At 46.4% G+C, this 24,273-nt stretch overlaps 1 protein-coding gene across 4 annotated transcripts in view; it reads right to left on the bottom strand.

Annotated features, from left to right (window-relative positions):
• The window catches only part of LOC138164953 (acyl-coenzyme A thioesterase 11-like), an 87,753-nt gene that overhangs the window by 8,589 nt on the left and 54,891 nt on the right, over positions 1 to 24,273 (bottom strand). For all 4 annotated transcript variants that reach the window (XM_069092939.1, XM_069092937.1, XM_069092938.1 and 1 more), the window contains 7 exons: positions 19,781 to 19,841; positions 18,192 to 18,290; positions 11,912 to 12,047; positions 4,943 to 5,099; positions 2,240 to 2,359; positions 1,690 to 1,834; positions 793 to 848 (listed from right to left, as the gene is read on the bottom strand). In XM_069092939.1, coding sequence (XP_068949040.1) covers positions 793 to 848; positions 1,690 to 1,834; positions 2,240 to 2,359; positions 4,943 to 5,099; positions 11,912 to 12,047; positions 18,192 to 18,290; positions 19,781 to 19,841 — 774 coding nt within the window. The remainder of the gene's footprint in view (positions 1 to 792; positions 849 to 1,689; positions 1,835 to 2,239; positions 2,360 to 4,942; positions 5,100 to 11,911; positions 12,048 to 18,191; positions 18,291 to 19,780; positions 19,842 to 24,273) is intronic.

Genomic DNA, 24,273 nt, shown 5'->3' on the forward strand with positions numbered 1-24,273 from the left:
TCTCTCTATTATCAGGATTGATTTGCCCAGGATCACATAGCTAGTAAGTGACTGGGATGAGCATCTGTGAAGGAGGGACTGCTTTTTCAAACCATCATTTTTAATATAGTTTAACATAGTTAAATACAGTTTAACTGACTAACATAGTGCCCTGAAGCATCAAACAATGAAAGGACAGTCCCACAAAGGAAGAGGGAAAAGACCTATGGCCAGGAAAGGGAATGTCATGAACAAGCATTAAGTATCTCTTATGTGCTGGGAACTGGGATAGACCCTGGGGACAGAAGGCCAAAGAATGAAACCATCCAACCCTGCCCACTTACATCCCAGAAATGTACATTCTAATAAAGAAGATGAGTAGCGAGAGATCAGATATGTATGAACCCAAGAAAGAACAGCCTTTGGCATTCACTTTACAGTCATTATCTTTTCTGATCTGCATGACAACCTGGGTGGTTAATACCACTGGTGTTATTAGTCCCATTTCACAGATGAGGAAATTGAGGCTCAAAGGGGAGAAGGGACTTCCCCAGGGGATGTGCATAGGAGCTCTGTGGAGAATATGAAGGTCATCAGTGGGATGATGATGGTAAAGTCTGAAAGTCCAAGACTCATCCCCTCAGCACCCAGTGAGCCAGAGCTCAGAGCCAGGACAGTGCCAGGCTGAGGTCTGGATACAGCTCCAGGGAGCTGGTATGGAAGCAAGAACTTGGCGATGGCAAGAGGGGGTGGTGGCCGCCAAAGAACAGTGGTCTGAAAACTGCTTTGTGCCTGCCTTATGCCCTCTCTCACCTGTCCAGTCTCATCTTCTTTCTAGCGCTGGCCTCCCTATAGCGACGCTCACCTTCCTGAAGGAGAGAGAAAAGCAGAGATAAGTCTAGATGAGCAATCAGCTAGGCTGCCAAGGGCCCAGAGAGCAGGGCAGGGGCACCTTCAGGACATGCTCAGGCAGGGCCGGTTAGGTTATCCCCTCACTCTGATATGGGCCTGCAGTCTCCATCCCTGGCCTCCCACGCAGGCCTCCTGGCACCTGCCTGATGAAAGTCAGGCTCCTTCCTGAAATGCCTTGGGGTGGGGGATGAACAGAGAATCTCTCTTTCATCCTTATTGACCCCTACCTTGTCTCACACTGTTTCTCCCTTCTAAATTAGACCATAGATAGTAAAGAACTTTGTACACTACAAATGGCCCAGCCCACCTCATCCACCATACCCAGCAAGCTATTGCTGCCAGTAGAGGGGATGGAGCCTCACCACGCCCTCCGCTTCCTCACCAAGCCCTCTGCTTCCTCACCAAGCCCTCCTCTCTCCCACCAAGCCCTCCTCTCCCTCTCCAAGCCCTCCTCCTCCCACCAAGTCATGTGTTCCTTCACTAAGCCATTCACTCCCTCATCCTGCCCTCCTTGGTGTGGCCCTATGTCAGAAAGATGACCAGAGGTTCCTGAGGTAGGCACAGGATGGAGAAGCCTGAACTGTTCCATTGGGGACTGACCCCACATCCTCAGTCTCACCCACAACAAAACTTAGTTCAAGTGAAAGGGTCTAGTACCCAGCTGCCAAGAGAAGGTAAGCTCCCCAAGGGGAGGGATAATTTGCTTTTTTTGATCTTTGCTCCCCCAGTATCAACCCCAGTACTAGGCACACAGGGAAATCTTAATAAATCCTTTTCAGATTGAAAGGAATAACTTACCTCACCGTGTGGCTGAATCCAGGGCAGGGTTATGGGCTGGTCATCTCCATCCAACACCACAAAGGTCATGAAAGCGCTGTTGAGGTGCCGAGGGCAAGACTCCATCTCCTGGCGGTAAGCTTCTACACACACCCCTACCTCCATGCTGCAGAGACACATCAGCTGGAAAGCTAAAGCCCTCCCCACCTTCCTAGGCATGCCCTAAGAAATCCCTCAGCTGCCTACTTCTTGCCACTAGAATTCCTTTGGGAAACCTTCACACGCTATTTAAATGCTGGCTTTATTATCACCATCACTATCTCTAAATTATGGGATTGGGGCAGGCAATCTCTCAAGTTCCTTTTACCTGTTCTAAGGTCCCACCCAGCTCTGACATTCCCTGTTTTCATCCCCTCCCTCACTCTTAAAGCCAGAGTCGTCTATGAATTTCTGTGGAGTCAGCTTGTACGGTTTTTTCATTTTCGGTTCATGGTTAATTTCTGCTCTCCCCTCCCCAACATATACACATCCATCCCATTACACTGCTGTCCCTTGAAGGGTTCAGTCTCACCTGTTCTTGAAGGCATTGTTGACAATGGCCTTGAGCACCAGTCGGTCGCCAACCTGGGATGGGCCTCGAAAGTGGAACATCTCGATTGTCTTCAGGGTGGGATGGCCTTGGCACAGGCGGCTGAGATAGTCGGGGAAAGGTATGATATCAAAGCCTGGCCAGACCTGACCCAAGTGCCCATCACCCACCAAGCCCTCTGGGTATACCCATCTAAGTGGTTGATTGTCCTCCCAGAGTAGGATGGGAGTTGGGGGGTGAGGGATGGCGAAGAGAAGGGTAGAAAAGGCTTATGTAGTCACAGCAGGAAAGAGGAGGGAGTAATTGGGGTGAGGATTGTCTGCAGAGGTCCTTGGCTTAAAGTCCCCCTGCCCCAGCTCAGTCTTATTCCCACCTTTGTTTCTGAGGTCAGGCTGTTCTTTCTGCCTCCATCCCAATCCTAACTATCCTTCAAAGTCCATCTCATGGCGATACAATATGGCACAGTAGAGAGAGGACTGGACTTGGAGTTGGAAAGACCTGTGTTCAAATCCCACCTCAGACACTTAATAAAGGGTAAATCATTTAACCTCTCTGTGCCTCGGTTTCCCCTTCTGAAAAATAAGGGGGTTGGACTCAGTAGACACTAAAGTCTCTTCTGATCATCCCAGCTTTCTGCTAGGAAACTTTCCTCAACTACCCCCCTTCTCTCCCTCCATTATCAATTCAGCAAGCATCTATTGGGTACCTATGGGGTATAAGGCATTGTGCTAGGGGCACAAACACAAAGAATTGTACAGTCCCTGTCCTCAAGGAGCTTACACTCTCCAGGGAGGAATATGATGCAGAGAAGAAGGCTACATTAGGGGTCTAAGGAACTGGTTTTGACAGAACACTGGTGTGATTCTAAGCAAATCACTTTGTATCTCTGGGTTTCAGTTTAATGATCCGTAAAACAAGGGAGTTGGCTTCATTTCCCCCAACTCACTCATCAAGATGAGTTGGAATACTCCTTGTTCCCCATGGCCACTTTCTTATTCTCACTATGTACCTATCGCTCAGTAACATCTTCTCCTTTGAGGTTCATGGAATTCCTATCTACTGCCCAATCACAATACTGTAGCTGTTCTCTACAGACACCCCCCCCCAAGAAACTCCCCTTCCTCCCTCAATGAGTTCAGTGCCTGCTCACAATGTTTCTCTATTCTCCAATTCCTTCTCTCATCTGGGGGACTTCAATATACATATTGATATCCCTTCACACACCCTAAACTTCCAGTTCCTCAGCTTCCTTACTTCTCATGACCTACTTCTCCACCCCACCTCAGCCATACACGATGATGGTCATACACTTGATTGCCCATAGACATACCTCCCCCATGTTCAAGAATTCCAAAATCTCCTTCTCTGGTCAGAACCTGCTGGCTTTCCACCTCTCCCTCTGCCTTCCCTTCCCAAGACCTTCTCTTCATCCACACCATGACCTTCAGTCCTCAATCCCATGGTTCTCTTCCAGACCATCACCACTTCTCTAGTGGCTCTCTCCTCTTTTCCTCATCTTGATACCCTGTCTCTTCTTGAGTCCTTGACCATTTGATCATATCACCAATTGTGCCCCGCCAAGCCTCAGCCTTGGGTCACACCCACCATTTCCCACTTTTGCTCCTAGTCATGTGTTGTCAAAAGAAATTGGAGAAATGGGGCAGCTAGGTGGCACCGTGAATAGAGCACCAGCCCTGGAGTCAGGAGGACCTGAGTTCAAATCCAGCCTCAGACATGTAACACTAGCCGTGTGACATTGGGCAAGTCACTTAACCCCAATTGCCCTGCCTTCCCCCTCCAAAAAGCAAAAAAAAGAAAAGAAAGAAATTGGAGAAAAATCACAAAATCATGCTGACAAATTTATGTTCCATAACCTCAAATGGGTCCTTGTTGCCGCTGGAAATCCTTTCACACTTCCTTAATTAACTTGTTATCCCACCTATCATGGCTTTTCTAAAACTTTTCATCTCTCCCCAAGCATCCCATAGTCCCCTTCTCCCACCTTCTCAGGGGAAAACTTTGCCTTGTATTTCACAAAAAAAAATGGAAGTAATTTGAAAAGAGCTCCCTCTTCTCTCATCCCCCAGATGCCTTCTGCCACAATTGCCTCCTTCATCTGTCTCAGATGAAGAGGTGGGCCTTCTCCTTGCCAAGGGAAACCCCTCTACCTGTACAAGTAATCCCATTCCAGCCTGTCTCCTCCAGGAGAATACCCTCTTCACCATCCCTATTCTCCCACTTATCTGTGATTTCTCCCTCTCTACTGGTTTCCTCCCTACTGCCTACAAATATGCCCATGTCTCCCTTTATCCTCAAAAAATCCACACTTCACCCTTCCATTCCTGCTTCCTCTATCTCTCCTCTCTTTGTGGCTAAACTTCAGAAAGATAGCCACAACAGATGCCTCCACTTTCCTTCCTCTCTTCTTAACTCTCTGCAGTCTGGTTTCTTACCTCATCATTCAATAGAAACTACTTTCTCCAAAGATACTAGTGAGCTCTGAATTGTCAAACCCAGTGGAGGGGAGGATCATACTTCATGTCAATGTTCTACTAGACAAGTTCCGTTCTATAATCCAACATTGGGGTGAAGGCCATGGGGCAGCAAAGTCCACTAGATGATCATGGCACCCAGGAAATATTGGGGAAGGAAGAGGGAGAGGAGGGTTATTCAGCTAGGTCTCACCTGGCTGCAATGGTGGCCACATTCTCCATCCAGGCCATGATTTGGCCACCAAAGGTGTTGCCCTGGTGGTTGGCATGGGGGGGCAGGACCAACTCCACACTCTCCACTCGGGTCTTCTCAGCGGGTACACTCCTGCTGCATTCTCTGCTCTCCACATCTGACAAGGGAGAGGGGATTGGGCTGAGGGCTTGCTGATAACCAGGAGGCACCCCTTCAGGATTCTGACTAGCTTAGTGGATGGGTGAACATGAATACACAGCTATTTGTTTTCTGTCTTTTTATCCCCAGTGCCTGGAACAGTGCCTGGAATACAGTAGGCATTTAATTAATGCTTGTTGAGTTGCATTGACTCAGTCAGATTGTATCTGAAGTTATCAGATCTGGGCACCACATTTTAGGAAAGACATTCATAATTTGGAGAGTGCTCAGAGGAAGACAATCTGGACAGTGAAGGGCCTTGAGCCTTTTGAATCATTTGAGGATTAGTTACATGAACTGGGCATGTTTAGGCTGGAAAAGATAATACTCAGGGAGTAGAATCAATGTGTGTGAATATTTGAAGGACTGACACATAGCAGAGATACTACCTGTTCTGTTGGCCCCACAGGGCAGAACCAGGAGCAAAAGGTAGAAATTACAAAGAGGCCAACTAAGGCTCAATGTCAGGAGAAGCCTCCTAACCATGACAATTGCCCCAAAGCAGGATGAGCTTCCTGGAGAGAAAGTGGGCTCTCCTTCACTGGAGGTCTTGAAACAAAGGCTGGGGGATTCTTTTGCAGGGATAAGTCAGAACAGCATGGCCATTTTGGCTCCTCAATCTGTGATGCTGAGGCTTTCTATCCATCAATCAATAAGCATTTATTAAGATCCTACTATGTGCCAGTCATTGTGTTAAACCCTTGGCATACAAAGATAAAACCCTGTCCTCCATGGCCCAGTACAAATGCATTTTCCTCACCTGGCCATAAATGACCTTTCTCCCTCGGACCCCAGAGGGCACTCTATCCACATCTGTCTAATGTACACATCTCAGCTTAGTGTCTGATTTAGCCTGCTCCTATAAGCTCATTCAATAGAAGAACTGAACTTTATCTGCACTCCAAACCTCCCCCAGGATCCCAGATGTTTGCTAAATTGAACTTGTTGACATCATGGTCAGTCCCAGGGGCCAGTCCATCTCCCATTCTATTGGACAACAGGAGAATGCCTTCCTTCCTTCAAGTCAACTTTGGATCATTAAAGAATCACTTAGACCTGTGCAGAGTTCTTGGAAACCTTAGAACACTATATAAATGTTGGCTATTGTTACAATGATTCTATCTGGAAAGAGGTTAGACTAAATGATAATGGTAATTGATAGTATTATTAATTAATAAATATTATTATAATAGTATATCACATTTCTATAGCATTTTCCTCTCAACAACCCCAAAAAGTAGGTAGTGCCCTATTGTACTGATGAGGAAACTGGGGCTCAGAGAGTGGGAAAGAGTTGCCCAGGTAGAAGCAGGACCTCCCTGAGGCTCCGGCTTTCACCTTCCCCAATCCATGTAAAAGGGGACTCTAAACAAATTTTGGAGCTACAGAACCCACAAAATTACACAGAGAAGCTAACCTCCCACTGAGGACAGCCTGGCAGGCTGGCAGGAATCGGCCAGTGCAGTGCTCTGGGAGCCGAGCCCAGGCCTGCTTGAGCCAGAGGTTTTAGCCCCAGGGCGAGCCTGACCAACCACCGGCTGGAAGGACTCCAGATCACCAGCAGCTGTGGCCATTTCCAGATTCATCAACACATAGATGCAAAGGACAAAGTGAGAGGTCAGTGCAGTGTGGACTTTGGGACCAGTAGTTAGGAGAGCTTCACCTTTTGCCCCCAGGGTGAGAAGCCACTGAGACACCTGGCACAGCCAGCCAGCATCACGTGTTAGCTTCAGCTCCTGATCTGCAGAGTGTAGGGGGACTAAGCGACCAGTCTGAGGGGTAATCATTCTTGTTTTAACCTGCTTGGACCTGGATTGCAGTCTAGGGTGGAGATCCTGGAGTGTCCAGCTTGCCAGATTGTGTGGAGGCCTCAGAGAGGGCACCCAACTAATACCTTCACCAGCTGTGAAAACCCCAGCATTTGGGACGAAAGCTCCCCTGTCTGGTGGCAGAGTCCTACTATGGCAAAAAGCCCAGGGGTCAAGTCACTGAGGGGTGACATGACCAGACAAAGGAAGCAAAACAAACAGAAGACTCCAACATTAGACTCTTATTTTGGGGACAAAAAGAAGCAAAGCATGGAACAGGAGGAAGACAGTAAAGTCAGAACTCCTGCACCAAAAGCTTCAAAGGAAAATATGATCTGGTTACAGGCCATAGAGGACCTTAAGAAGCAGATAAGAGAAGTGGAGGAAAAATTGGGAAGAGAAATGAGAACGATGCAAGAAAATTATGAAATGGGAGTCAACAGCCTGATTGAGGAAAATCACAGCTTAAAAAACAGACTAACTCAAATGGCAAAAGAAGCTCAAAAAAGCAATGAGGAGAGGAATGCCTTGAAAAGCCAAATTTGCCAGATGGAAAAAGAATCTCAAAAGCTCAATGAGGAGAATCATTCCCTTGGATTTAGATTGGAGCAAAGGGAAGCTAGTGACTTTAAGAAAAATCAAGATAATGTTAAACAGATCCAAACAAATGAAATAATAGAAGGCAATGTGAAATATCTCATGGAAAAAACCACTGACCTGGAAAATAGATCCAGGAGAGATAATTTAAAAATTATTGGTCTACCTGAAAGCCATGATCAGGGAAAGAACCTAGAAATCATCCTCCAAGAAATTCTCAAGGAAAATTGCCCTGATGCTTTAGAACCAAAAAGCAAAATAGAGGTTGAAAGAATCCACTGATCACCTCCTGAAAAGATCCCAAAAAGAAAACTCTTAGGAATATTATAGCCAGGTTCCAGAATTCCCAGATCAAGGAGAGAATATTACAAGCAGTCAGGAAGAAACAATTTGAATATTGTGAAAACACAATCAGTATAACACAGGATCTGGCAGCTTTTACACTGAGGGATCGAAGGGCCTGGAATAGGATATTCCAGAGGGCAGAGGAGCTGGGATTAAAACCAAGAATCACCTACCCAGCAAAACTGAGCATCATATTTCAGGGGGAAATATGGTCATTCAGTGGAATAGAGGACTTTCAAACATTCTTAATGAAAAAAACAGAGTTGAATAGAAAATTTGACACCCAGATACAAGAAGCAAGAGAAGCTTGAGAAGATAAATAGGGAAAATAAATCATCAGCCACTGACCAAAGTTGAACTATTAACATTCCTACATGGGAAAACAACAATTGTAATTGATGAAACTTTTGTCAGTATGAAAATAGTTGAAGGGAATATAAATATTAATATATATATATGTCTTTTTGGAGGGTATACAGGAGTATGAATACATGTGTGAATGTGTGTATATATGCTTACAGGTATACATAGATAGAGGGCACAGGACCAATTTAATAGGAAGGGATGATACTTAAAATGTGAAATTAAGAGGTGAGAGAGGAATATAATGAGAGGAGATGGAGAGAGACAGAATGGGGTAAACTATCTCATACAGAAGAGGCAAGGGAAAAGGGTTACAATGGAGGGGAAGAATAGGAAGGCAAAAGGGAATGAGTCAACCTTATTCTCATTGAATTTGGCTCAGGGAGGGAATGACATACACACTAAATAGGGTATCTCACCCTACAGGAAAGTAGGGGGAAGAGGATGAGAGGGGGGATGATGGAAGGAAGGGCAGGCAGGGGGGGGAGGGAAGTTGGAAGCACCCACTGTTGAAAAGGGACATCAAAGTAGAGAATAGAACAAGTGGGTGGTGGGATAGGAGGGAGAGAAATATAGTCAGTCTTTTACAATATATCTACTATGTTATTGTTTTGCATTAGCTACACATGTGCAATCTATACGGAACTGCTTATTTTCCCAGTAAGGGTGGGTGACAAGGGAGGAAGGGAATGAATCTGGAATTCAAAGTTTTAAAATCAAATGTTTAAAATTATATATACATATATACTATTATTAATACTATCTTACATGTAATTGGGAAAGAAGATATACAGGCACTGGGGCATAGAGATCCACCATGCCCTACTGGAAAAGTCTAAGGGGGAATGGAAGAAAATATGGGAGAGAGCAGATTGGAGGAGGGGATATCCTGTGGGACTGCTATTCTGCAGTGGTGGGTAGGGGGAAAATGGGGAGAAAATTTGAAACTCAAAATCTGGCAGAAATTAATGATGTAAATCAGAAGTTAATTAAGCCTTTGAAAAATGAAAAAAATATATGAGTTGCCCAGGGTTACACAGCTGTGAGTAATGGAGACAAGATTTGAATTCAGGCTCTCCAGTCTCCAAACCCAGGACTCTTCCACTGCCCCACATATGACTGACCATTAAGGTCCCTTATTCCACAATCCCCTCAAGCTCTGAGATTCTATGAGCCTCGAAGATATCTCCAGTTTCCCTTAAAAGCTCATAGTGGGGCAGCTAGGTGGCACAATGATTAGAGCACTATCCCTGGAGTTAGGAGGACTTAAGTTCAAATCTAGCTTCAGACATTTACCGGCTGTGTGAACCGGGGCAAGTCACTAGACCTTGTTTGCTTCAGTTTCTCTTCTGTAAAATGAGCTGGAGAAGGAAATGGCAAACCGTTCCAATGTCTTTGCCAAAAAATACCCAAATGGAGTCATGGAGAGTCAGGCAAAACTGAAAAGACCAAACATTTCCTGACTCCAGACCTGTGCATTTCCCCACCTAAGTGGTGCCCTGGGTTCTGGAGAATAAGCTATACAACACTTTCTCTGGGTCCCTCCTATGTTTTATAGACTAATCCTCTCCCATCTTGACTTCTGCTGTTGTTATTAAATCCATCTATAATTAGTGGCTAGCACATACCCAAGGCAAGAGGTAACCAAAGGCACTGGATATGAATAAACTCTCCCAGGGCATGGGGACATAATGGTGCCCATAACGTGCCAAGAACCCACAAGTAGAGAAGTACAATGGAAAGAGCGCAGGGTCCAGCATCAAGGAGCTGGCTTCAAATCTAACCTCTGATCATCATTACCTATGTGACATTCATCAAGTCACTTGGACAAGTCCCTGGCCCTCATCTGGAAAATGAGGGTTAGATTAGATGGCCCCTGTAGTCCCCTCCAGCCTCAGATCTAGGGTCCTAGGATCTGAAGACCTAGGTTCAAACCTTACCTTTGATTCTTTCCACTGTGTGACTGCAGACAAATTACTTCTCTGATCCCCAGATCAGAGGTTGTTGACTTTAAAATGAAGGGCTTGATCTCCAAAGTTCCCTCCATTTGAGGGAGGTCCCTCTGAAGGACCTCCAACTTTATGGGTCTAGAATCTTGGAAAATGTGGAGTTGACTAGAGAGACTGATGCGGATACACAGATGACTTATTGAACAACTTAAATCTTAAGAATAAATGTACAAAAGATGGAAGAGAGGAAAGGCAACAGAGAGCAGATATAACAGTATAGTAGAGTTCAGTAAAAATAGTGTGAGGAATGCTGAATTTTAGAGTAAGCTGAGGCTGGTAAGGGAATCTAAGACCAACAAAAGTAGGTTTTTAAACTACCTGGGGGAAAGGTCATAGAAGGGATCAGACCTTTGCTTGGGGTGGACCACGAAATGCCCAATGCTCAGTTTCTCTCTTGCTTCTATACTCTTTGCCGAAGAGGATGATCTTCAGATTGAAAAGGTAACAACAAAAGTTGACTGACAGAGGTAATGCTCAAGACAAGCAAAGAGATAGCAAGATTGCTCTGCAGTCAAGTCACAAGGCCCAGGTGAACTCCATGCCTTTCTAGGCATTGACTGAATGGGCCTGAGTGATTGTTGAGCCTGTCATTGCTCTTCGGGAGATCAGCAAGAATAAGAATAATGCTACTGGACTGGAGAAGGGCAGATGTTATCACAATTTTCTAAAAAAAAAAGGGGGGGGGGCAGAGGGCAAAAGCTTTAAACTATAGGTCAGTGAGTTTGGTTTCTACTCTAGACACAATTCTAGCACATATAACTAAAAAGATGGTGGGAGAACATCTAGAAAAGGAAGCAATGATCACCAAGAACTAGGACAGCTTCATCATGAAAAGGTATGCCAGACTAGCCCAATTTCCTTTTTTGTCAGGGTTAGTGACCCACAGACCAGGGAAATGATATAGATACAGTTATTGAGATTTTAGCAAAGCATCTGACCAAGTCTCTCATGGATGATATAGAGGCAATATAAATATAAATATGTAAAGAATATGAATATTCTAGAGAACCAGTGATGAAGCATGCTACCCACTTCCTGACAGATAGACAATGTACTCGAGATGCAAAACAGGACGTATTTTTTGACACAGCCAATGTAAGATTTTGTTTGGCTTAGCTATGCATATTTGTTACAAAGGTTTGACTTTTTAATTTTTTTCTTAATTTAAAAAAAAATGTAAATACCCATGTTATTGAGTTCCTACAGCATGAAAATTGAAAGAGAACTCTGAGGTTATATAGTATAATCCTTCATTTTACAGAAGTGTAAACTGAGGGCAGACTTGTTCTAAACAATTATAGCAAATAACAATAGGAAGGTTTTCATCATCTAGAGCAAACCAAAAAGGAGTGGTCAGAGAGGTCAGAGGGGAATGGCCTACTCTTTGCAACTTGCATCCATTGTTCTGCCCACTGGGGACCAAGCTGAGTAAGTTTAATCCCTTTTCCACACAGACCTTCAGATTCTTGACAATGGCTCTTATGTGCCCCCTGAGTCTTCTCTACTCTGAGTTATCTCTCGTTTTACCTGGTATGGTTTTTAGTCTTCTCACCACCCTAGTCACCCTTCTCTGGAGTTCAATCCCAACCCATTTCTATCTGCCCACCCCATGGTCTGCTCCCACACTAGGTCCTGCAGGGGCAACTCACCATCCTGAATGACACTCTTGACCAGTAGGTCTTGGATGGTTTCTGTGTACACCAGCCTCATCCTTCGACGCTCTGCTGCCACACTGTATTCCACCTTTTCTTCCTCCGTCAGTGGCAAGATCTGTTTTAACTTCACCTGCCACCCAGAATGGGAGAGGAGCAAGGGTAAGAAGAGACTGAAATCAACAAAAAGTGAATCTACTTATATCATGGGATGATCCATGCATTGGGAGGAGACAGGGTGCAATGAAGAAGAAGGCTCCTTCTTGGAACAGAACCTTGGACAACTCCATAACATCTTTCTTCCCAAAGATCTCTCTACCACTGGCCTTTAAGACCCTGCATCCTTCCCCCTATTCCTCCCTGACCTCTCCAACCAAACACCCTACAGTAGACTTAAGAGAAAGAGACAAGGTCCACTTATTCTCTTCTTCCTCTCCTTGGAATGTGTAGTATGGAGTTCTCTATCTGGGACTTCTCATGATAGGGGAGAAAGGAACCACATGTCCCCTACACCTCCCTCTGCACATTCAGCAACAGCTTTACCTATAGCCCATAAAGCACATGCTGCCTAGGGAGCCCCCTGTTGCCCTCCTCATTTTTGTATTTCTTTCCCTAATATCCAATAGTGATCCTGAGATAGATGCTTTTAGCCTTCAGGGTGATTTCATGAGTCAGCAGCCCCTGAGTCCCTCACACAGGTGCTACTATAAGCACTTTCTGGAGAAAATGGACAATGAAAGGAAACCCAAGCCCTTCCTGGTCTCCCAGAAGACATCGACCTTATGGGAGTTGTTTGAACAATATAGAATTGAAGTAAAGGTGAAATGCCAATTCAACAGCCCCATTAAATGTCTCACATTTTAATATTTTAAGTGTCAATCTCCTGGGAGAGCCAATGGGAGTTACTGGTTACCGGATCAAGTTTTGAGTCTTTGTTAGTTCACACTTATTACTTTTTAGTGTTCTCGTAGTAGAGAAAATAAATAACTATCCTATACCTGCTTGACATTGAGTGCTTTCTATACCCTTTTGGGGAAATCCGAGAAATGAGCCAAATCTAAGCTTTCAGTGATTTTTCCACAAGGCTCTGAGGAGGGAACATAAAGAACCAAAGAGTATGAAAAAGAAACCTACCCCCTCTTTTAAATGTCAGGCCCCCTCAGGACTAAACTAGGCTATATATAAGCCCAGAGCTAGGGGCGCCTTAGTGGGAGAAGACAAGTAATCCAGGCCCCCTGGGTCCAACAATATCTGTTATTGCATATGTAAGTAGGTGATCCCCCCCAATCCCCACCCTCCTTGAATGTCAGCTCCTTGAGGGCATTTTTATATTTGTAATCCCTATGCCTGCTTGATGAATATTTGTTGATTGATTGATTTTAGCTCTAAATCCTGTGGTCCAAACAGATCCCTGTGCATCCTGGGCACACAATAAATGTTGGCAGGACTTTGCTGCTCAGGTTATGGATGCTAAGACATCTTCTTGCTCTCAGGTCACTACCATTCTACATATGCCTATAATATATTATATATTATATTAATATATAATATTATAGACTATAATATTATAATATATGATATATTATAGGCTATAATATTAATTCTTCTCTAAGGTAAGACCTAGATCCTTCCCCTAGTCTCAGCCAGTTTACCAGGGGCTCAGCTGACATCAAGGAATATGCATTTATTGAGCACCCACTACAGCTGTGGTATAGTGGATAGAACACCAGGCTGAGAACCAGGAAGACTCATCTTTCTGAGTTCAAGTCTGGCCTCACACACTTCCTAGCTGTGAGACATTGGGCAAGTCACTTAACCTTGTTTGCCTCCGTTTCCTCATCTGTCAAATGAGCTGGAGAAAGAAATCAAAAACCATTCCAGTATCTTTGCCAAGAAAACCCCAAATGGCATCACAAGGAGTTGGACATGACTGAAAACAATTGAACATTACATGTCCAGCATTGTGCTAGATACCAAGGTTACAAAGATTAAAAAAGGAAGAAAAAACATGTTCTACCACTAAAGAGCCTCCATTCTCTGAGAGGAGAGAGTGTGCAGATACCTACATAAAGAGGGGCATCTGGTCTTTGACCAATTGGTTCACTGGTGTTGAGTGAGGCAGTCACAGAAAGCAAAGGACTCATCACAGAGGTAATAAAGTGGTAATATGTTTAAGAGATGTTCAACTAATTACAAAGCTGTTTTAGCCCCCAGAGTCCCCTTACAAAGTATGGCAAAGTTTCTCTGATTGAAGCAGCAGAGGAGCATGGGGTGTGCTGACTGAAGATTGTCCCCAGCCATAGAGGTGCTTAAAATAGCTAAGGTGGCCATTCCCTGGAGTCGATGATGCAGCTTGAGAGTCTCAGGCTCAGGTCAAGATCAGGTGTATGAAATGTGGTCCCTGGGAGAGTGACAGAGTGGAGCAGTAGTTCAGAAGGGGTTTTCTTACCTCCTCGCTTTCATTAGCTATCATCTCTAGTAACAGAGATGCTTAACCAGCAGCCACACAACTAGCATCTATTAAGTACCTACTGTATGTCAGACATTCCTCTAAGTACTGGGGGTGCGAAGAAAGGCAAAAACACATCCCTGCTCTCAAAGTCTAGTGGGGAAGACGACATACAGACAACTCTTCACCAAAAAGATGCAGAAGGATAAATTGGAGATAATAAACAGAAGGAAGGCTCCAGCATTGCAAAGGGGGGAATCTGGAACAAGAAAATGTGTTGGGATTTGAAAGAAGTCAGAGAAGCTGGGAGGTAAAGAGGAGGAGAGAGATAACTCCAGGCGTGGGGGACAGCAAGCAAAAGCGATGGGTCAGGATACGAAATGTCAAAGCATACATATCATGGATGCCAGGGTCATTGGACTGACCATTAGAGTGTACAGGAGTCGGGGGGATAGGGAGAAAGGTGCATGAGCCCTGAGAAGTTAGGAAGGCATCAAGTAAGGAAGGGCGTGGAAAACCAAGCAGAAAATTGTGTATTTGATCCAGGAGGTGATCACTGGGGCTTATTGAATTGGGGCGGAATGGTCAGACCCATCAGTCAGCAAACATTTATTAAGCACCTACCATGTGCCAGGCATTGTGCCAAGCAATGAAGGTACAAAAAAGGTAAAAGACAATGTCCCTTCTCAGATAGCTCACAGTGTGATGGGAGAGACAACATGCAAATAATTCTGTATAAACCAACTATATACAAGGATAAATTGGAGACAATCACCAGAGGGAAGGCACTGGAATTAAAGAGGACCTGGAAAGACTTCTTGTAGAATACAGGATTTTAGCTGGGTCTTCAGAGAAGCCAGAAAGCAAAGACAATGGGGAAGAGGATTCCAGGCATGGGGGACAGCCCATGAAAATCCTCAGAGCCTAGAGGAACATCTTGTTCAGAAATTATCAAAAAGATTAGTATCCCTGGATCACATGGTTCAAGAGGTGGGAAGATATAAAGTGTAAGAAGACTAGAAATGTGGGTCAAGGGTATAGGACCAGGTTATGAAGAGCTTTGAATGCCAAACAGATGATTTTATATTTGATATTGGAAGTGATGGGGACCCAGTAGAGTTGACTGAATGAGGGGTGGGGAGGAAGCATTGACGTGATCAAAGTTGTACTTTAGGGTAGTCAGTTTGACTTATTGAATGGTAACAAGGCCAGAGGAGAGAAGGGGGCATATAAAAAAGGTTAGATATGTAGAAATGATAGGATTCAACCAGTTACTAGATATAGGAGTGGGTGAGAGAAAGTGATGGGTTGAAGATGACACCTAGGCTGGGAGCCTGTGTGTCTGGAAAGACAGTGGTATCTTTGAGAGTAGTGGAATAGTTGGGCAGAAGAGAGGGTTGGGTTAAGGTGAGTTCATTTAGAGCATGTTGAGATTAAGATGTCTGTGGATCAAGATATCTAAAAGTAATTAGAAATGTAAGATTGGAGGTTGAGAGAGAGGTGAGGTCCTGACAAGTAGATATAAGAGCCATCTGCAAAGAGATCATTGAAACCATGGAAACTGATGAGATCATCAAGTGAAGAAGAGAAAAAGGTTTGGGACAGAACTTTGGGGACCTCCACTGTTAGCTGGTCTGACTGGGAGGAGAATCCAGCAAAGAAGACTGAGAAGGAGCAGCCAGAGAGGTAGGAGGAGAACCAGGAGAGAGTGGTGTCCCTGAAAACTGGAGCCAGAGTCAATAAGAAGTTTGTTAGACTTCTGCACTCTTCCCTAAAGAAAGACCAGCAACCTAGAACCTCCCTCTGTCTCATTCAGTCTGCCAGGGGCTCTGCTGGAATAAACAAGTGTTTATTAAATGCCTACTATGTTCCTGGAATGGTACTAAGTGTTTGGAGGAATTCATATATCAAAATGAAGTAATCCCTGCCCTCAAGGAGCCAAAATTATATAAGAGGGACAATCCTGGGCAAGTCACTTAAGCTTCCCCGTGCCTCTGTTTCTTCATCTATAAAATGGAGACAATATCAGCTGCCTCAAAGGGTTGTTGCAAGGATCAATGAGATAATGTAGGTAAAGCATTTTGCAAACCTTAAAGCTCTATGTAAATGCCAGCTATTATTGTCATCAGCAAGTTGATGGTCGTGATTATAATAATAGTATAGGTTATGGCATTGTGGTTCAAACCAGATGCTTCCCCCAGGAATGATTAACTGAGCCAGAGATTAGGGTCTAATTATCTAGGCAATTATGTTCCTTACCTAGGCTATGTTATTTCCCCCTACTCCTCTGCTCAGCCCCAGCCAGCCCAGGCTCCTGGCCATCCCTGAACTCAACTATGTTTGTCCCTACTCCATCTCCTTTTCTACCAAAGCCTGTGCCTAAAATGCCTTCTCACAAGTCCCCACTTGTTGAAATCATTCGACTCACAGCTCAAGAGTCACCTCTTCCAGGCTGCCTTCCATGAATGCTGAGCGCCACCCCCTGCCTGGTCTCTCAGGCTCAAAGGAACAATGTCACACAACTGGACAGATTGCAAATCACAGCGACACTAAGGTTTGCAAAGCACTTTGCAAATGTTACCTCATGTTACCTCAGTTTACCACAGTCGCCCTGAGATGTAAGGTGTTACTATTATCCTCCCTCTGCAGATGAGGAAACAGAGGCAGATGGAGGGGAAGCTCCTTGTTCTGAGCCACTCTGCTAGGAAGAGTCTGAGATAGGATTAGAACTCTGGTCTCCCTGACTCCAGGCTCAGTGCTCTCTCCAATGCATCCCCCAGCTGCCTCAAAGTCCATCAGAAAATTTAGTCACTGTGACACATTGGGAAAATCAATTCCTAGTCTCTGTTTTCTCCATAAAATGAGAATTGGGCTAGATGACCCCTTTGTGAGGAAGGAGAGTTTCATTCATTATCTGTCCTCAGCACCTAGGACAGTGCCTGGTACCTTAAAGGGGCTGAATAAATAAATCGTGGATTGATTGATTGATTGAGGGCAAGAGTCTTCAGGGGTCACTGGCTGAACCTATACCTGAAAACCAAACTCTACTAGAACATACTAGACAAGAGATCACACCACCCCTGCTTGAGGGACCTCCAGGGATGGGGGCATACACTAACTGGGGAGGCAGCCCGTCCTATCCTGGGACAACTGCAACTGTTAGGGATTTCTTCATGATATCAAATCTCCATGCTTTTTGTTCTGTTTTCTGCTCCTGGTTCTGCTCTCTGGGATTACAGAGGATAAATTTAATCCCACTTTCACTTACTAGCACTTCAAATAATGAAGATGGCCATCAGCTCTCAGGTCCCTTCCCCCACCTTCCTCACCCCAGGCTTCTTTTTCCAGCTTCTTCCTCCAATCCTCATACAGGAGGAATTGAAGTAAGGTGGAAAGCATTCCAAGATCTGGGTTCAAATTCCACCTATGACATTTTTTAGCTGCTGTTATCTTGGAAAGGTTGTTTAATCCTCCCTGGGCAGCAGTTTCCCAACTATAAAATGAGGGCTTAGACCAGACAGTCCCTGAGCCCCCTCCTGTTCCTACCCCAGTCACACAACTAGGATTCAATGATCCCAGAATATAGGCTGTACCTTCCAGGGTCCTGCGAACCGTACAACTAATCCAGCCTGCCCGGTTTGGCCCTATACCATTTCATGGACATTTGCTGGACTCTGCTGGGATCACAGGCTCTCGGCCATTCCCCCTGCCCCAGGGAGCTTAACCTCTTGCTTGCCCACAAATGTGACCCACACCTACAGGGAAACCCTGTAGCAGGGGAGCTGATCATTGGCTGGATTGGAATGGTGATGGCAGCCTTCTCCCTACCTTGGAAGAGTTTCGCTGGGCCACAAATGTGGCCAGAGCTTTGCAGACGCTCCATTGCTTCTCTGTGCACGGGTCCTCTGAGGTGACCTGAATGCCCACCTAGAAGGGTAAAGACATCTAGGCTTGAGGAAGTTCAGCAATAGGTGCTTAGGGCTCCCCTCTGCCTCCCTGGGGGCTCCCAGAGCCCTAGCTCTTCGTGTGCTGGCCATGGATGAATCCACTTGCCTAGGCCAAGGCCAGGAAGAAGCCCAGTCCAGATTGCAAATGTGTTAGATACTGCAGCCTGGGGGCTCCAAGAAGGCCAAAAGGAGCAGTGGGGGCCCAGTCCAGGAGGCAATGGGGCCTCTCCATCATCCTGAAAGGGGCCTGGGACTTGGCTTTCTAGTATTTCTGACCTTATCCCACCCAGACACCTGTACTCATGGGAAATGACGCACTCCGCCAAGTGCAGCTTGGCCCAACCAGTGGAGCAGGAGATTCCATGGGGTCATGGCAGGGGTCAGAAAGCTGATGGGGAATTTGGGGGAGATTTGTGATTTACAAGAATTCCCAGTAAGGAAACTGCCTCTACCAATGCAGATCACCACCTGCCTCTACTGCTCAGCCATGTAGGGTTGTCTGGGGCTGGAGGAAACATTCATCTGCTTTAATATTTCAAGGAGCCTCCATGTCTGATTTCCTTGGACTAACAAAGATCACAAACCTTCCTGGCCTTAGAAAATGAACTTTAATAGTTGCTATGGTCAAAAAAAGTATTTTTGTCTCCTTGCTGCTGGCCAAGCTTGTGGAGATGAGCCTGAGCAACTGGGGGAGGCTGATGCCCACAGCCCACCAGAGCCATGCCCAGGGTGCACTGGAAGTGGGCCATGAAGGGTCCCAGGTCACTCGGCTGGTTAAGAGACATAAAGAGACTGGCTCCCAGTCCAGTGCCCTGCTTACTGCACCACACTGCCTGAATGCCCAGACAGCCCAAGAGCAAAGAACTGAGACTCAGAGTTTGGATTCTGGTTCCTAGCTCAGGGATCTTGGATAATCCATTTCCCTTCTCTGGGCCTCAGTTTCCTTATCAGAAAAGTAGGATAAAGAGTCCTTAGATCGCCTGCCCCAAGGGGTAGTTATGAAGAACAGACTTTGTAAACTCCCAGGACACTATAGATATATGAGTTGTCATTAACGTTGGGCAAGAACAACCAGAGAATAGAAGTCAAGAACAAGGGTGATCAGAGGGAAGGAGAGACCCTAGTAGGGGAATGAACTTGAACTTGGAGTGCTGGGTCTAAGGCAGTAAGCAAAAAAACCACCTAGCTCCCAGCCCCTCATCCCCCCAGGATCCATCCCCCCATACACACCTGCCCTCGGCCTCCAAGCCCTCCCTCCATGCACACCTCATCCCCCAGGTTCTATTCCCTCATATACCCTTCACCCTCCCTAGCCTCCAAGCCCTCCCCACCATGAGCACCCCATCCCCCCATACACACCTGCCCTCGGCCTCCAAGCCCTTCCTCCATGCACACCTCATCCCCCCAGGCTCTAGCCCTTCATGCTCCCCTCACCCTCCCCAGCCTCCAAGCCCTCCCACACACACATACCTCCATGCTGGAGTTGAAGGCTCGGTTCACCTTGGCTTTTATGTTGACCACTTGTCCAGTTCTGGGGAGAGAAGAACAAGTGTAACACTGATCCAAGAGGCCACTTCACCCCTGCTTGACCTTGGGTGACCAGTCAGCAGCTTCCTGATCTATGGAATGAGGGGGTGAGAAGGACAGTCTCCAAATGCCTTCCGGCTCTTCTTGTGACACTAAGTTATCCAGTAGGAGGAAAGGGGAGACAAGGAAGGGAAGAATGGAGGATCCCTGCAGCCCCAGGTAGATGGGGTCACTCTGGGCAAGCTCTGCCCTGAAGGTTGGGCTTTAGGCCACACCTTCTCTGCCTCCCATAACTCCCAGGAATGGTTCCACCCCCACGGCCTGATCTCCCTTCCTTCTGACAATCTATCCATCAAGTACTTCAGGACCAGGCAGGGCCCTGTGTCCAGGCCTAGGGTCACCAATGATTTCAGAGGGTCCTTACCTGGCAAACCCAGGCCCTAGTCTGGCCACTGGTGCTACCTCTCTGGAGGTCCAGGGGTCTGACAGCTTGTGGACCAGCCCTCCACTCATTCTGACTGACCATCACTGAGAGAACATCAGAGTCGGGGGGTTAACCCCCACATGACCAGTGGGAAGAAGGGGGCTAGGGAAGGCCTAGAGAAAGGAGAGTAATGGAGGGAAAATGGTGTGGAGGCTGGGCACCTTGACTTTGGAGCCTGCTTTGCTTAAGGTTTAATGGACCCCGAGGGGCAGCAGATAAAGTGAGGGGGCATGCTGGGTGCAGAGGCAAGGGGCCTGAGTCTGAAGGCTACCTTTGACACCTACTGACCATGGGCAAGCTGCCTGATCCCTCTGAGCTTCAGTCTCCTCTGTAAAGTAAGGGGGTTGGACTAGATGGCCTTCCAACTCTAGACCTATGGCCCTGTAACCACTGAACACCCCCTTAACTTCCTATATCTCTACACACCATTTCCTGACTAATGCTCCCTTCCTTCAAAGCCCGACTCAGGTCCTCCCACCTCCAGGAAGCCTCCCCCAATTCACCCCCCAGCCAGCAGTGATATGTCCCTCATCTCACTCCTTCAGCCATAACTGTCTCTGCGCCTTCCCCTATGGTCTCTGCCCCCTATAGATAAGGCTTCATGCTTCAAAAAGCATCTTCCTCAGGCACTGAACGGCACGGCTCTGCTGGCCATGTCCAGGACCCCAGGCTCTGCCCAGCACATGCCTCTTCTCACCGGTCATCTCCCATCCCACCCTCCACCCCTCCAACCCCCAGCCTTCATCTACATTCTCTCTTGCTCTTGCTTTGGGAACAAGTATCAACAAGCATCATGGAATCCACCCAGCCATTGCTACTGTACAGGACATGACAATGGACCCTCCAGGGGCTCTGCTCACCATCTCTGGGACTCCCTTCCCTGACTCCCTCACTCTCCTCTCTGTGTCATCTGCCCCAATTAGATTGGAAGCTCCTCAAGGGCAGGGACGGTTTCCCTTTTTGTCTCTATATTTCAGGCATCTAGGATGATACTCATACAGAGGGTGCTTAATAAATGCATGTTAATTTATTGATTGCTCTGTGGTATTAAAATCTGACTTCAAATGTCTTGTGAGATGCTTGAGAATGGGCCATTTATTTATTTATTCATTCAACCAACATTTATTAACTTCCTATTATGTAAGATACTGTGTTTGGCACTAGGAATATCAAACTGCAAAAACACCACAGGCCCTGCCTTCAAGGAGTTTATGATCACTGGGGTTGGGAGGACACAATAAAGTATGATATCTGGAAGAAAAGTGGAGACATCCTGGTGCAGAGGAGTAGATGACCTGAGTTCCAATCCCAGCCCCACCATTTATTATCTGTGTAATTCTGGGCAAGGCTTAGTTTACTTATCTGTAAAATGAGAGGGCTGGACAAGACTTTCTCTGAGGTTCCCTCCAACTCTAAAGTCATCATCTTATGATAAAGGTAAATTGGGGCACAGGCCAGGAAAGAGGCAGATTACTAGGAGAAAAAGGGCACTGACCCTGAATTCAAGAAAGGTCTGGGTTCAGATCCAATCTCTTTCACCTTCCCAGGTGAGTGCCCAAAGGCAACCCACTAAATCTCTCTCAGTCTCAGTTTCCCTATCTGGAAAATGGGGCTAAGAATCCCTCTTGTATCCACCACCCAGCAATGTTGTGAATATCAAATAAGATACTGTACATATAAAGTGCTTTGCTAACCTAGGTTCATTATAAACTATCAGTTGTTATTATGGTGAGACAGGAAGGAAGGAAGGAATGAAGGAAGAAGGAAGGAAGGAAGGAAGGAAGGAAGGAAGGAAGGAAGGAAGGAAGGAAGGAAGGAAGGAAGGAAGGAAGGAAGGAAGGAAGGAAGGAAGGAAGGAAGGAAGGGAGGGAGGGAGGGAGGTAAGGAGGGAGGGAGGAATGAAGGAAATGCTCAAAGACTGTTCTAAGAAGACCATCATGAGCTCTAATATTCTCAGGCCCCTCCCAGCTATGACATCACATGGGCCATTGTATTATGTTTGAAAGAGCCCTTGATTTGGAGGCAAAAGCTTTGGGTTCAAATCCAAGAAACTCCCTTACCGATAGTGTACCCTTGGGAGGTCACTCCCTTCAAAGGCTTCCCCTTTCCTTAATGAGGATAGAATTTCCCCTTTCCTCAATGAGGGGAGCTGGGCTAGATAGGGCTGAGCAAACCTTAGGTGGGCCACCCTCAGGCCATAGAGAAGCAGGGGTAGGCCAGAAGTGACTGGTGGGCCATAGGGTTAGACCCTCCGGCTAGGAGATCTATGAAGCTTCCTCTTCAATCAGCTAAATCCTATCATCTTATTGTACTTACAATGTGTAGGGAAATGAGGATGCATTTTTCACCTATCCTGTTAACTGTGTGGAGCAAATTACTTAACCTTTCTATGTCTCAGTCTTTTAGGGGGGAAAAAAGATCTTGAAGATGCAAGTTAATTCTTTCCTTGTAGAAATTTAAATGATGGTGAAATAGTCTGAAAAAAATAAAGTCCATACCTAGCAAAAAACTTCCCAAGATACATGACTCACGAGGGCAGGAGAAAGCAACAAGCCTGGTTCCTCGGACACCTCAATCTGAGGCCCAGTAGGTCAGTAAATATTAAGTCCCTACTATGTGCCAGGCCCGGTGCTAAGAGAGACAAAAGACAGTCCCTGCCCTCAAGGAGCTTACAATCTAATGGGGAGAGACAACATGTAAACAAATATGTACAAACAAGCTACAGACAGGATGGCACAGAATTAAGAGGGCTTGGGGAAGGCTTGCTGGGATTTGAGCTGGGACTTTAAGGCACCAGGGAAGGCAGTAGGCAGAGAGATGAAGAGGGAGGGCCTTCCGGGTATGGGGCACAGCCAAAGAAAATGCCCAGAGTCTGGAGATGGAGTTTTTCTTTTGGTGAACAGCCAGAAGGCTGGTGCCACTGTATTAAGGAGAACAGGTCAGGGAGTGAGGCAGGAGACTGGAAAGGCAGAAAGGGCTGGGTTGTGAAGGGCTTTGAATGCCAAACAGAGCGCTTTGTATCTGATCGTGGAGGTGACTGGAAGCCAATGACATTTACCCAAAATGGCTCACTCATGTGAAGCTGAGGCAGGGCCCTGAGACAGGTCTCCCTCCGTTTCTCCCAGAAGCCTGCTCTTCTCTTCCTGAGGCATGGGGTTTCCCTCACTCCTCTCTGTGTCTCCTCCAGCAAGAATTTCCCACAATTCCTCCACCCATCACCCTTGGGGAACTCAGTTAAGGATCTCCTGCCTTCTCCCACACCAATTACAGGAATACCCACGACTCTGTGTGTTTGCAGGCAGACAGGTGTGCCTGTAGATGTGGCCTCCCTGGCTGGGGATCTATAGAGAGGCCCAACCCAGTTCTGAGGACCTTTTCAGTTCTAAGATGCCAGGACTCCATGACTCTGCCTGGAAAAGAGATGTTTAACTCTGCAAGGAAAGTAGAGTTCAAGGACCCTGGTGCCAATGTCAGCTCTGCAGCTGACTGCCTGATGAAGAGACAGTTGGCCTGGATGCTACCTAAGGTCAGCCCTTTTCAGCTCTGACATTCCAGTTTCTAATCCTCTGGGTCCCCTCAGTTTTCCCCAACTGCAGCCCCTTGCCTTGGTTCCTCACCCCAAAGTCACTTTTTCCTAGACCCAAACCAGGTCATGGCCTCAGCCCCAGCAAGGGATGGTAGTTGTGGCCTAGGCCCATCTTAATTAACCTCTCCCTGGGCATGAGCCAGCCAGGATGCCTGGGAAGGTTTTGCCCTACTCCTGACCTTGTCGACTCATCCATCCATTGCCCCACACTCTTTTCAGGCCTCCCTGGGGCAGCAGGGCTGGAAGGAGTCGCCACTCTTGTTTCCGATAAGCCTGTGTTACAACCTACCAGGCATAAACAAGCTCTCTCCCTTTCTCTTTCTCTCCCTCTCTCTCTCTCTCTCTCTCTCTCTCTCTCTCTCTCTC

The sequence above is a fragment of the Petaurus breviceps genome, unplaced genomic scaffold (genome assembly GCF_028583685.1).
Source record: "Petaurus breviceps papuanus isolate PSGF00001 unplaced genomic scaffold, PetGlider_PUasm1.0 207, whole genome shotgun sequence".
In the NCBI taxonomy this organism is placed as follows: Eukaryota; Metazoa; Chordata; class Mammalia; order Diprotodontia; family Petauridae; genus Petaurus; species Petaurus breviceps.